Raw genomic sequence first — 15,676 nt, 5'->3', positions numbered from 1 at the left:
GAGGATTAATTTTAAAAGAGAAAAACGTTTTGTTGTGGCTCAATGGTGAACTGAAACCTCTTAAACTGTGAGCCCCAGCTGGGTATGGTGGCACACACTTGTAATCCCAGTACATGGGAGGCTGAGGCAGCAGGATTGCAGGATCGTGGCCAGCCTCAGCAATTTAGTGAGGCCCTCTGCAACTGAGTGAGATCCTGTTTCAAAATCAAGAATAAGAGAGAATGCCCCTAGGTTCCAGCCCTAGTAATACATGCACATGCACACACGCACCACCACCACCATCGAGCCACAACAAAACTTTTTTCTCTTTTAAAATTAATCCTCTCAGTAATTTGTCACAGTGACCACAAGCTGACCAGCACAAACCTGCTCCCACGTTGCACCAGGGTGGTTGCAGAGCCAGAGAACTTGTTTCTCTGACTCTAGCCAAATTCAGTGAATTACTATTCAGAGTATGCACCATGTACCCAGCAATGTGTTGGGCAGTGGGGAATCTAAAGAAGCTTCTACTTCAGTAGGCAACAAATAGCTTAGTGACATGACTTGGAGACTAGCTTGGGAGTCAGGCACCTAACCTCGATTCCTGCTGACCAGTTGCCTTGAGCAAGCTCCCTGAGTGCATATGTCTTACCCCCAAGGCCATATACACTCAGATCTACTGGGGAAGGGTGCTTTCCTCTGAGTCAACTCCTGAAAGTGACATATAAAAACAATTTTTAAGAACCAGTTTAATAATGAGCTCACATATATTTTGTGAGATTATGGAACTATTAATTTTCTGATTTGCACGATGGGATCACTGCATTTACTTGCTTGGAATTATTCTGAAGATTAAGTGAGATGTTATACCCACTTATCATGCCTTCTGGTGATAGGTTAATCTTTCTAAAACACTTTTAATCCTGACGCTCTTGCTCTTAAACCTCTATGCTTTCAAGAAGGCTAGGTTCAACGCTTTCGTCTAAACCTTCTGATCTGTTCTCAAAAGGCCTTTTCAGTTTCATCTCCAAGTACTCGTCAACTTGAACTATCTGCGATCGGCAATAAGTTGTCTGAATATTAATCTTGACAGCCTGCACCTCTACACTTTTGTTCTGCCCCTTGTATCTTCCCATGGAATGGACTTTTATGCCTCTGTATCTGCTTGTCCAAGTTCCGCATGTGACCAGGCCTGGAGATCATGCCATCTTACCAGCCACTCTTCCTTCTGCTAGAGAGGATTTGCAATGTGGCCAGGGCCAACTGAGATGGGCTGTAAGCATAAGATGCACACCAGATAGCCAAAAGTTAGTGTGTGTGTGTGTGTGTGTGTGTGTGTGTGTGTGTGTGTGTGTAACGACTGAGATACTTAGTAATATTTTAGATCAATTACATGTTGAAATACTACTTTCATCTGTTTATTTTTACTCTTTTTTTTTTAAAGAGGCTGCTAGAAAAATGTAAAATTAAACACAGAGCTTGCATTCTGGTCCTACTGGGCGGAGCTGGCTTAGAGTTCTTTCTTCTATCCCCTACCTCTGGCACTCAACCACACCTACCTCTTTGTTGCCTTTGACAGGTGCATACCTAATATCCCCAAACAGTGAGTGCTTTGGGGCCAAGCTCAAAATGTTAGGCTGGGTGTGTCCTGTACAAGGCACTCACTCGGGTACCCTCGATTAAGAACAGACGAATATACGAATCACAAGAGACCAATCACAGAAATCCTCTAATAGTTAAGCCCCCCAAGTATTTTCTGAGTGCATAAAATGTGGAAAAATGTATCTGTCCTTGTAGGTGTATTAATAATCAAAAGATCTGAATGTCTATTTTGTCCTGTGCTTGCAGGATGCTTTTTGCAATAAAGATCTATTAGTTTTCGTTCTTTCTTCCTTTTTCTTGTGGTATTAGGGATTAACCCCAGGAGGATTCTAACTCTGAGCTACACCCCTAGCCCTATTTTGTGTTTTGTGGTACGGGGTATGGAACCCAGGGGTGTTCTACCTTTAAGCTACACCCTCACCCCTGTTTTGTATTCCTTAGTTTGAAACAGGATGTAAGTTGAGGAGGGCCTCACTAACTGGCTGAGGCTGTCTGTGAACTGCGACCCTCCTGTCTCAGCCTCCCAAGTACTGGGATTACAAGTGTGTGACACCACACCTGGTTTATTAGTTTTCATGGTATACTTTTTCACAGGTACAAGATTTTTTTCTAATATTTAGAGTTTTGTGGCACTGGTGATATGAACGGAAATTACCAGCGCTATCCCAGGAATGATAACATCCCCAGAGTCTCCATGCTGAACTTAGCATTTTGTATCCTGTTGTGCTTGTTCTAGTCTCCAGTGAGGAGGAATCCCTGTAACTGACGAAGAAGTAAGAGAACAAGAGAAAGAAGGGAAGGATTCAAAGCTGTTCATTAGAGCAAGTTGAATTACTCAATACAGAGAAAACTGAGGAAGGGGTGCCACTGTTTTCCATATATATCATAGGAAGGATTTTAAATAGGACAGGGCTCAGTCATCAGTGTTCAGATGCCACTGAGACCAGCCAATCACCAAAACTCCATGAGAGATATGGGTTTGCTACAAGGGAGACCTTGGCTGATAAGACAGACCTATTGGTATACCAGGGTTTTTTTTTTGCCCTTAAATTTTGTTTTTGTAATACTAAGGATTGAACCCAGAGGCATTCTACCTCTGAGCTACACCTCTAAACCTGTGTACTTTTTATTTTGAGACAGGGTCTCACTAAGTTGCTGAGAGTCTTTGCTGAGGCCGTCCTCCAGCTTGTAAACTTCCTCAGCCTCCCAAGTACCTAGATTATGGGCACCAGGTTAGACCAGGTATTTAAATCTCAAAATGAATTTCATCAGTCTCAGGGGTCGGTAGGATTTTGTTTCATAGCTATATCAAGAGCTTTCACATACCAGAGTCTGGAATTTTTCTGAGTGACTCAGTTTTACTTAGGTATGCCTATTTTAAGACAAAAGGAGGGGTTGAAGAGGCATTATCTCAGAATTGATCACAGAATCATTTAAGCACAATGAGCTCTTTTAAAAAAAAGAGCATCTTACTAAAATGTTACCCATAATGGCTTTGAGAAATCCCCGGACTGCAGAAAATGTTCTGGAAACATCTATGAATGTTTACTCTTTCAAAACATTTTTAAGAGGGGCCTCAAGATTACAGGTGAGTTCCTGTAGTTCACATAACAGGTTTTTAAGCCAGAAAAGTTCCTGCAGATTTGCCACTGTTTATTAAATTGGGAACAAAGAAACCTGATACCCTGCAAGCCACTAAAGAAAGGTAAGCAAAGATACAACTCCCATGGCCCTCACCACTTTTCATCTCTGAATTACTATTAAAAAAAAACACTTAACAAACAAGAAACAGAAAAATCCTTCAAGAACAAATGAAAAAGAGAACAATCTAGTTGCTATTAGCTTTTACAACTCACTGCAAACGTGTAGAGTTAGGTAACTTTCCAAACTGACTTACTTTTCTCAAAGTGACCATGGGTTAAGAATCATCAAACCACGGCTTTTGCACGGTACAAAGCAAACAGGTTTTTAAATCCGATATATGGGAAGAAGATTACTTCATTCAGTTGTGGTTTTTGTGGAATTTTAAGTGCGATAAAAATAAAGGGCTATTTGTTTGGATGCATGGGGTATCATATATATATTTTTTGCTATTCTTAGCTGTTCTTTTTTTACTTTAAAAAGAAACCCAAGGGGTGTGTGTGTGTGTGTGTGTGTGTGTGTGTGTGTGTGTGTGTGTAATTGCTAGGAAAGAGAAAAGAAAGTTAGGAGGAAGTATTAGAAGTGATAAACTTTGCATAGCAAAGGAATTCTTGTATCAGAGCATCAGAACAGATCAGGCTTTGTGGGAAGGGAACTTGAATCCTAAGGAAACGCGCTGACCTTCCCAAGGTCACTGGGCACAGCAGGTACACCGGCAAAGAGTGGGCCATCTGCTGGGGCAGCGTTATCTGTTCTTCCACAGGTACCCATAATTCTCGCAGATCAGCTAGCCTAATAATAACTACTAAAATTACGTTAGCTTGCAAATAGTGAAAGGCAGAAAAAAATAATGTCACTCTTTGAAACCAGGATCCCCATAGATTGACAGGGTCACATGATTAACAAGTGACCCTGGTAGAAAAGTAAAGCCTATTAAGAAACACCGACACCCCAATTGTTAAACCCATCATGAAGAATAGAAATAATTTATTTTTTTTTCTGCATGAAGAAATGCTCAAATTCTCAGGAAGAAATCTAAACCTAACATTTAAAATGCATCATAGAGCTGGATGTGGTGGCACACGCCTGTAATCTCAGTCCCCGGGAGGCTGAAACAGGAGGATCACAGGTTTGCGACTAGCTCAGCAAACTAGTCACTTTCAGCAACCTAGTGAGACCCTGTTTCAAAAATTAAAAAAAAAAAATAGCCGGGGGTATAGCTTAAAGGTAGAATATCTTTTGGGTTCAACTTCCTGGTATCAATTTTAAAAAAAGCATCATAGATTATTTTTGTGTCACAAATAGAAAGTGTGGTCTTGTTACTATTTATTAATAGCTTCAAGCAGAAAAACATGAAGATGTGAAGAAGAGAGAGAGGAAAGAAGAATTATATGCGCTGGTAGATGCTGAAAATCAGAGTTTTAGAAAACAGTTAATGAGAAATCAATGCTGCTCCGAAGAGAATGTATCTAGACCTAGATGTTCTAGATGTTTCAGGCTCCGTCGAGAAGAACTGGAGAAGTACTAAAAAATAAAAATAAAAAAGAGCTAGTTCTAAGACAATAACTGGCTTCAGATACAGAATCGGGAATGTCACCGTTGCCCACCATCCGTGGGAAGGCAGGTAAAGGTTCAGAGGCAGTGGCTTCTCGCTTTCTTGGGTGTTGCTAACATTGCCGCAAAGATCATGCTCCAGTGGTCTCTCTGGTGTGAGCTTCTCTGAGCTGTTTTCCTGCAGTCTGTCATTAGAGCAATTTGATTTGGAAGCTTCTTTTCTGCTCCACGACCAAATGACCCAATCTGATTGATTCAGAAACCATCTCCCTTCTCCTACAAAAGGGAAAAAAGACCATCGGTGGGGCAAATCCATCCACAAGCTATCTATTTATAGTAGGAGCAGCACCTCTCTGATTACATTATAAGGAACTCTCTGGTATATACTCTAAATGAAAAGACAGTTCGAGTGGGTGTTTTGGGGGGAGGGGTATCCCCTGGAAAGCGGCTCAACAGAGTTGGCTTTGAAATCACTGCAATATAGAAATGCTATTTAAGACACACTGAATAAAAAATCAGGAGATTCAGGAGCAATAATATTCTAGATGGAAATTCAAATAATGTCAAGGGTGTATGTGAAGGGGAGGAAGGAGAAATTAATTTAATTCCATTTGCTGATGTGACTGTAACACAACTATTTTTAGGTATAATCCAAACAGTGCATATCTTCTCCATTTTGATTAGTAGAAAACTGGCAAGGAGTCAAAAGAATTAGTATTTCTCAGCACATTGTGCCAGAAACGTACAAATAAAACTACAGTATCTGTGCCAATGTGTTTAATTTGAATTACAGCTAAGGTTTTTATTTTTTTATTTTTTCCCTTCAAAAGAACGAACGGGTCCAGTTTTGTTAGACATTTAAAATAAGTCTTTCATGACTGGCAGCGAAAGTTTAGAGTTTTTCCTTTAAGCTCTTCCTTAGAAGATCTTGCTAAAAACTGGAAAGTTAATATTACCCGGATACTTTGGGTGCAACGTTTCCGGCTGGCAATTTTACATATTGTCAGAGGAAGTCAGCATATTCAACAAAATGTGAAATTAAAATAAGTTAGGAAAGTGTGCTTAACAAGGAAAGGTTTCACAATAGCCACTTAGAAGTTATTAACAATTCCTGTTCCAAAGAGAACATGGACCAAAAAAATAAACTCTGTTTGTGACGTTTCATACTGGCAAGTTCACTAAGGGACCGAGCTATATGCTATACCAACTACACGCTTCTCTATCAGAGGGAGAAGTTATATATCCTAGAAAATTGTGCTTATTATGCATTAGAGAACTTTATAGTGCTAAGCCTAAATAAAATGACCAGGGTAGCAAATCAACAAATCTGGGTCACATTTGGATTCCCTGCTTTCATATTAAGCTTTATATCTTTGGTGCTTTGATAGACATAAACCCGAGGTAGATAGAGGGTGACTTTCTGCCTACTCGTTACCGCCCCGTGCCATTTCTACAACGAGCTCTCACCAGATGACGCAGGACTGTCTGCTTTTTTCTGTCACAGCTTTTGAGATTGGCAGACCAGCTCCCACATTTCCTCTTGTAAACCAATGGCTTTCTTCCTCAAAAACAACAAAAAGTAGTTTTCACCAGTATTTGGAACCACGGACATAGTCTGTTTATGAATCCTTGCCATCTTCAGTTGGAGAACACAAGGGCTCGCACAAAAAGAGTCTTTTCCTATTCCTTACCAGCACATACAAACTGGTCCCAGGATTATGGCTAAGCTACTAAACCTGTCTACTAAGTAGTAAAATTATACATGTTTGTTCTTAAAGTTGAAAAGACGCTCATGATTTTAAGACCTGGGATTTGATGGCTCTGTATACATGTTTCAGTCTGGGACTATTTCTTTTTATTTCAACGTGAAGACTTGTCTAGACAATAAGTAAATAATCAGGAAACATAGAAAAGTGAAGCACTAACTTGGTACTACAGTGTTCTTCAGATGAAACCGAAGATGTTAAGTCTACTAACTTAAAAGAAAGAGGAGCAACTCCCCTAATAAAATGCATTTTACATACTCACAGGGGGCCAGAGAAACTTTGGTTCCTAGGGAAATTATAGTGACATTTCATCCTGAGACAAATTTTACTTTCTCCCAAATAAGGTTTCTTTCTTTTTTCTGTTGGTGCCCTCACTCATCCACTGCTCCCCTATTTTTGCAGGAGAAATAGAAGGGTTAAACTTAGGAGCTGCTTCTCTAGAAACGACTGCTGTCTGTGTGCAGCCTCCAGCTGGGCTTTAGAACGTGGGTATCATTAACCTTTCTCAGAAGACTGCCCCCCAGGCAGCAGGATATACCACTGTGAAAAAGGATGATCAGTCCTGACTTTCCCTAGAAGAGGCCGTTCATGTTCAAGTGCAGAGTGAGCCAAAACCTTATACCCTTCAGTTTGGCTTCTTTACTGTATGGTCATGAAACGAACAGCTTGGTTAAGAACATAAACAGAGCAAATAAACTTATTTTGGAGAATGCCCAATTAACCTTAGGATGGAGTTTCAATATATTCTCCCTAGGAACTAATTTTTATAATAAAATATAATCTATTCACTGAGTGCTGTCATTTTGCTAGAGAGTTATATAATTTTACATTCGCTTCACCTGGACCTGGCCACCCAGGACTTCTGTGGGAATGATCTATTTAATTACACAAGAGAAATAATATTTACTTCAGCAGCCCTTTATAACTTTTTTGCTTAACCATGAAAGTATTTTTCATTCTAAACAGCCACTGAAGAATTCTGTACACCCGGATCAGCTGTAGGCCGTGATTTTCGACTGGAAAACAGAAATAAGCCGTGGAAGCCACGTCCCGCATTTCAAGCAGGCAACTGGTTGTTGAAAATGAATTCGTCTTCTTTTCTGTGTTGCTGTGCAAAGTCGCAACTGAACTACCTGGCTCGGTAACTCTTTGAACTCTCAGAAGACACGAAATCCCAAATCCCTTATTAAGTCAGGTGCAGCAGATGGGATCTTGGAAGGGCTTCCCAGTAGTCTGGAATACCTTGAACCCCACTGAAAATTTGGGGCAAATCTGCAGCTCTCTGTAGGTGAACGCCTTATTTGGTTTTAGAGGCATTTTGCTATGTTATTGAGTCATGCGAAGCTATTAAAAGAGCGCTATGGGAAATACAGTCTATAGCCTGAAACAAAACAAGCTGTCTTTTCCATTGCCACTGACCCCGTACAGACACACCGTACAGAATCTCAATTGTGCCTCATTCGTATTTATTGCACATGGACCAATTCCTCACACAGCAGTTAGTTGCACCAGAGTATAAATACTTGGTAAAACACACGAGAGGAAATAGAATTTATACACAAGTGCTAAATTTTACCAGCAGATTCACGTGGGCATTTGGACATAAAAAAATAATAAAAAATCCGTAAGATAATTATATTTATAATATGGATACAGTTACAGTACCATGATAAGAGTATAAAAAGGTATTTTCCCAATAAATCACTAACTCAATAACATAAGAGACAACAGAAGTTGAGTTTTATTTTTGTTTTCGAGATCTATCTGCCCCCCTCCCCATCCCATTAAAAATATTTAATTTCTTTTTGTGCAAGTAACATCTGTGGACAATTCTAACACTGTGCAAAAATGGCATTTTTGAACCACTACTTTTGTTTTGACCCACATGTGCAGTAAGTAATCTGAACTGTTTCCTTTTATTTTCTCTCTCTCTCTCTCTCTCTCTCTCTCTCTCTCTCTCTCTTTTCTGTCCTGTCTTCAATTGACAGAGTCACATGTCACTGAGAGAGGCTCGGCGCCTGGTCCTTCCAACTAATATTGATACATAAATAAGCTGTTTAATATAAACAAGTCTTTCTATCTTGCTGTGCAATATGCACAGTGCGAGGTAGAAACCCCTCAGCCGGCCCACAGAGGCGCGCAGGGGGCGGGGGTTTGCCCTACAGAAGGAAAGCAAGGTGAAGCTTATTCCAAGAATAGCTTAAAATTTCCTGCAATGAGATTTTTGCATCCGTCCTTTCCCTTTGCTTTGAGAACGGGGGAAAATCATGACTCGGGGATTAAAAATGCAATTTCTCTGGAAAGCAAAAGGGAAACACGTCCTGACAAATTGTCGTCCACCCTCGCCCACCTCTCCCCACCCCTTTTGATCCCTCCTCTTCCCGGGGGACGAGCTGGAAGCCCAGCCCCCTACCCACCCGATTTCCGCGGGGGTCCGGGCAGAAAGTGCCAACACTCACCTGAGGGGTGGGGGGTCAAAATACCCAAAGGTGCATCACACGCACACACAGAAGGAGGCGGAACCACGAACACAAAAAGAACCCGAGAGAAAGCAGCAGGCCACTCTCCCAAGCCCTCCCCAAACTTTCCTTTCGGTGCAGCGGTCCGGGGCCTTTTCTGTCTGCCTCGGAGGGTCGGGCGAGGAGGTCTAAGGGCTTCGCGGTCACCTGCTTTCTTCCGGCCTGGAGTAAACACAGATCTCCGCCGTCCCCCGGGGGCTGGGCGGCGGGGCCCCCCCCGGGCGCTACACCTGGGATTCCGAGGCGCCGCCCGCCGCGCCCCGCTCGTCCAGGCTGGAGTCGCTGTCCGCCGCGGCCGCGCCGCCGTTGCAGCCGGCCCAGGGCTCCAGCAGGCGCGCGGGCGGCGCGGCCCCGACGTCGTCGTCGTCGTCGTCGTCCGAGGCGGCCCCGGGCGAGGGCGGCGGGCGGGCGCCGGCCAGGCAGCCCGAGGCGCGGCCCGGGTCCCCGTGCGCCCCGGGGCGGCGGCGGGCGGCGCGGCGCGCGCAGCAGAGCAGGCGCTGGAAGGCCTTGCGGAAGTCGGGGCTGCGGCAGTAGATGATGGGGTTGAAGGCCGAGTTGGCGTAGCCCAGCCAGTTGAAGAAGACGAAGAGGCGGTCGGGCACCAGCTCGCGGTGGAAAGCCTTCACCACGTTGGCCAGGAAGAAGGGCAGCCAGCAGAGCGTGAACACGCCCATGATGATGCCCAGCGTCTTGAGCGCCTTCTGCTCCCGCAGGGCCACGAGGCGCGAGGGCCGCCGCTTGCTGATGCGCCCGTTGGCCACGGGGTCGGCGGCCGGCCGCGGGGGCCCCGGCGGGGTCCCGGGCGAGGGCGGCCGCGCGGGGGGGCCCAGGAAGCGGCGCTCGCAGCTGTCGATCTTCTTGACCTGCTTCTGGGCCTCGCGGAAGACCCGCAGGTACACGAAGGCCATGATGCACAGGGGCACGTAGAAGGAGACCACGGACGAGGCGATGGCGTAGGCCCGGTTGGTGACGAAGTCGCAGCACTTGGGGTCGTTGTAGCAGCGGCGCGCCTCGTCGCCCTCGTCCCGCCACCAGTGCATGAGGATGGGCAGGAAGGACACCAGCGCCGAGATGGCCCACACGGTGCACACGAGGGCCCGCGCCCGCGCGCGCGTCAGCAGGCTCTGGTAGCGGAAGGGCGACGTGATGGCGAGGTAGCGGTCCAGCGCGATGACACACAGGGTCTCGATGCTGGCCGTCACGCACAGCACGTCCACCGAGGTCCAGAGCTCGCAGAAGAAGGAGCCGTACTCCCAGCGGCCCCACACCACGATGGTGGCCCCGAACGGCACCACCAGCAGCCCCATCACCAGGTCCGCGCTGGCCAGGGACATGATGAACAGGTTGGTGAGCGTCTGCAGCCGCGGCGTCTTGGCGATGGCCACGATCACCAGCACGTTGCCGGCCACGATGAGCAGCACGATGAGCGCCATCAGCAGCCCCATGCTCGCGGTCCACTGCTGCGACAGCGGCGCGGGGCCCTCGCCGGCCGGCGGCAGCAGCGACGCGGGCGGGGACGCGGGCACCAGCAACCGCGCCGCCGTGGCCGCGCCGTCGGGGAGCGGCGCCGCCGACGACAGGTTGCAGGGCTCGGAGGCGCCCAGGGCGAGCGCCCCCGCGCCCATGCCGAGCTCCGGAGGCCGGGGGCGGGGGGTGTGGCGGGGCTGGGCCGCGGCTGGGGAGCGGCCCGGGAGCCGGGGCGGCGGGGCGCGCGCGGGGAGGTCGCGGCCAGGTCAGGGCAGTCGTGGCGCGGGGCCGGAGGCATGGGCGCCGGGCGCCTTCCCCGCGGGAGCCGAGCGCTGTCGCCGCCGCCGCCGCCGCCGCCGCTGCTGGAGCCGCTGCAGCTGCTGGAAGAGCCGCCGGGACCTCTGCATGTTTCTGAGCGCGCCGGGCCCGCAGCTCCAGCACCCAACACCCACCCCACCCCGCGTCCACCCCCCCCCCCCAGCCAACCCCCGGGCCCGCGCGTCAGGCTCCTGCAGCCAATCGCCGCAAAGGCACGCCCCCGGCGGGGCCCCCTCCTCCCCTGGCCGCACCCCCTCCCACCGGCAGCCGAGCGGCTCGGGAGAGTCCCGGGCAGATCGCGGAGCCGGCGCCTCCCGGGCACCCGCCGGTTGCTGCGAGCGCGCCCCTTCTCGCGCCGGCTGGTTCCAGCACCCTGCGACCCCTAGCGCGCCCTTGCTCCACCCGCGCGGCCCGCACCCTGCTGCAGTTCCCACGCGCTCCGGCGCCCCCTTGCCCTCCTCCTGCGCCCCCGCATCCCCCGCGCGGGGTCTCCACCTCCAGCGGCGGGTTCCCTGCAGCACTGGGCGCGCGCTCCCTTTAGCCAGGAGGGGACCTCGGTGCTCTTGAAGCGCCAGAGCGCCTTGGACAGTTTGTCCACCGGGCTTGGAGGAGTTCGGCCGGTAGACTGGTTCACAGACAAGCAGCCTACTTAGTGGGGTGCCCGTAAAACCCTTCCCAGGCCCAGCCAGCCTGGGTCCTGACAGCTCCGGGAATCCGAGGTGGGTGTAAGTGGTTTAGAGGAAACTTTCCGGTAGCTCGGGTTGCTGGAGAGACCCGCGCATCTGTCGGCGACGCTCTCTGGGAGCTGTTCTTGCAAGGAGCTGCACAATACCCCAAGTGCAGTGGATAGAAAAAGAAAGCGCAGGTTTTCGTGTGTAACAGCTAACTAACCCTGAGGACCAGTTGGAATCACACTTACTCCCCAGCCCCAGCTAATGAATATGTACGACGCGACGGTGTGTGTTCACAGTATAAAGCAAGAGGCTTAGGAAAATAAACGCTGAAGTCCAGAGGAAAGAACCCCGCTGCGGAGAAAGAACGCATTTAACAACATTTTAGACTTGTCACATTCAGTAATAACACCCATATTTTTTTTTATTATTCATAGGATTTTATAATTCGAGCTGGGCTAATACAAAAAGGTGCTAATCATTTTTGTTTGACGTAATGAACTGAGATTTCAGATTTCTTAGTGTGCGTGGTTGTTTTCTCCTTTGCCCAAGTTCCCAGATTCTCAAAATTCTGGGATTAGCTTTTGGAGGGATGAGAAAAGAAAATACATAAATACTCAAGGGGATTAAATCCGACAGCACTTAAAGCTATATCAGTGTGTGTGTTTTTTTAAGTCAGAAAATGAATGGGCTTGAAGCTAGTGAGTGGGTTAGCTTCGCTCTAGGTGGATTATATGGAGTTCAGAGAGAACAGCCCTCAGGACCTCTAATTTGGTCCTCAGCTCAGGCCTGAAAACAAAAAATCTGTAATTAAGTCCCACGAGAAGTAAACAGCTTCTAATTGTCAATGTAAGGATGTATGCTAGTGTTATGTAATGTTATATAATGCGCATCTTTCTTGTCTTGAAATGAGAAGACTAGCATTGGGGAGGAAAGTTAACCTGTGGATCAAAATTCATGCTCTCACCTTGCAGAGACTGACTTCCACAGCCCTCCGGGTCAAGAGTAAAAAGCAGTTCTTAGGAAGTTTCCAAAGCTAAGCAGTTAAAACCAAACCACCTCTCTCACATAAACCCAAACGTATGAATTTGCATTAGGCCCAACCTGACTAGTGTTACAACTGAGGAGTGATTTATTTGTTTATTCACCCCTGCCCTGGACTGATCAGCCTACTTTTGCCAACTTGGGGAGGTTAGAGGGGGAGCCAGGAAACTAGAGTTACAACGGGGGAGGAGGAGACTGTACCCTTAGTCACCCGGTCACTGCAAGCCTCCGTTTAGTCTCCCCCTTCCTTTTCCCTTCCTCCCTTCAGGCTTCTTTGAGGGTGGGGGAGAGAGAGAAGGGGCCATCTTAAAATAGCAGAGGGATTGGAAAGAGTTGGAACTGTGGCTGCCCTGGGTTTCTGAGTGCTGGAGGTGTAGAAAATGCGGGGAGGAGGCTTTCTATCGGGCGCCATCTTTCTGTTGAGTGGTGTTACTCAAATGGAGTGTACCAACCCTAAGTGCCCCGAAGGCATTGAATTTCTGTGAGAGATAAGGCCCGGGCTTGGTTGTGGAGTTGCAGGGCAGAGGCCAGATGCCAATTACCTTACTGGATCCCTGTATATATGAACACATTGCAGCAAGGCCTAGAATTATAGAAAAATTCTCTGAAAAATTTTTGTCTTGCCCATTCAGAGATACATCACAATTCTCTGGATTTTTGTGGAATAAATGCATTAAATTATAAACAGTCAAAGCCAGGCTTTTTTTTTTTTTTTCTTCTTCTCCCATCTCCAACCAGAGCTCTAACATATGGCTGCAGGCAGAAAAGAAGCCCAGAAAAATCTCTGGGCTTCCCTTCATTCGTCCTGACAAAAAAGTTTGGAAGAGTCCAACTTCCACTGAAGTTAGCTTTCTGGTAAAACAAAAATGTTGTAAGATCTCCTTTAGAGTCTACATTTCATGGAGACATTTTTTGTTTTGTGTTTTATGTTTTTTAGCTCTTTGTGCTTAGGTGAGGATAGAAGATCAAGAAGAAAGGGTTCAGCTCTCAACCGCCTTTGTCTGTGGTCTGTTGCTGTAACAAAATACCCGAAGTTGGGTAATATAGGAAGAGGTTCATTTTGGCTCACGGCGTGAAGGTTGGGAAATTCACGGTTGGGTGGCCACATCTGGTGGGGTCCTCATGATAGGTCATAACGGGACAGCTGGCATCTCATGGCCGAGTGTATGCAGAAGCAAGGACGCATGAGGGGTAACCGTGCTTTATAACAGCCCACTCTAGTGGTAACTGCGGTAATCCCTGTAGGAGCCTAGATGCCCCATGACGCCAACCACCTCTTGAAGACCCCGCCGCCTCTCCATACCGTTATATTGGCAATTCATTCTCAACATGAGTTTTGATGGGGACAGACCAGACCAGAGCATCAACTTATACAGGTATTGGCTGTTGCAAGTTCAAAAGCAAATAACTCTTCCATTTCCTCATTTACCCACCCCATCCCGTGTAACTAACTCAAAGTGATTCAGTTCTTAGGAACCTAGAGATTTGATAATACTTTGTAAAATGACAGAAAGCTGTGCCAGTCAGCACACTCATGGGGCAGTGAGCTCTTTCCTCAGCTCTCTGACCCCAGCCTCGTCCTCTCCTATCCCGTCCCCACCCTCACACACACCTGGACTGGCTATGAGTTTTGTTTGACCCTCCTCGCACTGCGACTCTGTTCTGTTCACTCTAACATGCTGGAGCCAAATTAATATTTCTTTTATTTTTTTCGGTACTGGCTATGGAACCCAGGGGCATTCTACCTCTGAGCTACACCCCCAGCCCTATTTTTTTTTATTCTTTATTTTGAAACAGGGGCCCACTGAATTTCAAAGGGCCTCACTAAATAGCCGAGGCTGTCCAAAAACCTGCGATCCTCCTGTCTCAGCCTCCCAAATGCTGGGATTACAAGCGTGTGCCACCACGCCTGGCTCCACATTAATATTTCTAAAACACTGCTGTGACCAAGATACTTTTCAGTTCAGAAACTTAACTCCTCATCATGAATTCAAAGCCCACCTTGGTCCAGTTTCAAGTGGATATTTTTTTAGCTCTGTCTCATACTAGAACTCTCCTTGTAACTCAAATTCTATATTTTCTCTCCTTTTCCCTACACTCTTCCTTTTGTTTTCTGTGTACTCTTTGTCTCCCTGGGTTCCTTCCACCAAGAATCCCTCCTTCTTCTCTGACCCAATGGATTCAGCCTTAGAGATGGCAATTACTAATAGTCATGATAAATTGCCTTTTGACATCTCCTATGTTTTTATCTTACTTGATTTTTTTGGGGGGTGCTCTCTGTTCTTTCCTTGTAGAGCATAAGCTCACTGAGAGCCAGAACTGTCTCATATACTTTCTTTGTTTTTGAGATGGGAACTTGCCATATTGTCCAGACTGGGCCCAAGTTCACCACCCTCTAGCTTCAGCCTCCTGAGTAGCTGGGATCACGGGCCTGTGTCACCATGCCTTATTCTATCTTATTCATTCTTAAAGCTCTGTGTCCGCTTTCTGTTGCTGTGACAAAATACCGGAGGGAATTGACTTAAAAAGGAGGAAAGGTTTCTTTTGGCTCATGGTTTCAGAGGCTTCCCGCAGCTGCTTGGCCCTGTCGTCTTCATGCTTGTGGCGATTTCAATTCACACAATCTCCCTAATACTCACTTGCTATAAATCAAGATTTAGTTATGACTCATTAATATGTGATATCTGCTTTGTTAAAATATTCCTGTTACACAAGAATGAGCAGGAAGCCGGGCGTGGTGGTGCACGCTTGTAATCCTAGTACTTGGGAGTTTGAGAGGATCAAGGTTCGTGGCCAGCCTCAGTTTCTTGAGTGGGGCCCTCTACAACTTAGTGAGACCAGTTTCAAAATAAAGAATAAAAAGTAGGGCTGGAGGTGTAGCTCGGAGGTAGAATGCCCCTGGGTTCAAACCCTAGTTCTGAATAAAAAAGAGTGAGAGATACTTGAATGTTTTGGGGAGTTACAATCTTCACTCCTGCTTATATGTCACACAATAACTCCCATTCCTATAGTCTACTCAATAAGAGAAGCCTTTCAACATACTTTACACATGCAGGGTAGGTTCATGATCTACATACATTTCTATCAACTTCTTCAGCAATAAACTGAAAAGTTG

General features: G+C 46.8%; 1 protein-coding gene across 1 annotated transcript; it reads right to left on the bottom strand.

Moving 5' to 3' along the window:
• Window positions 1–9,243: 9,243 nt before the first annotated feature.
• Window positions 9,244–10,701, bottom strand: ADRB1 (adrenoceptor beta 1). The gene has a single exon (XM_080694549.1). It carries the CDS (start codon window positions 10,684–10,686, stop codon window positions 9,286–9,288), a length of 1,401 nt encoding a protein of 466 aa, XP_080550675.1. The 5' UTR covers window positions 10,687–10,701; the 3' UTR covers window positions 9,244–9,285.
• Window positions 10,702–15,676: the final 4,975 nt, after the last annotated feature.

Source organism: Muscardinus avellanarius (genome assembly GCF_963383645.1).
Source record: "Muscardinus avellanarius genome assembly, chromosome: 4".
NCBI lineage: Eukaryota > Metazoa > Chordata > Mammalia > Rodentia > Gliridae > Muscardinus > Muscardinus avellanarius.
This window is presented reverse-complemented; position numbering and strand designations above follow the sequence as displayed.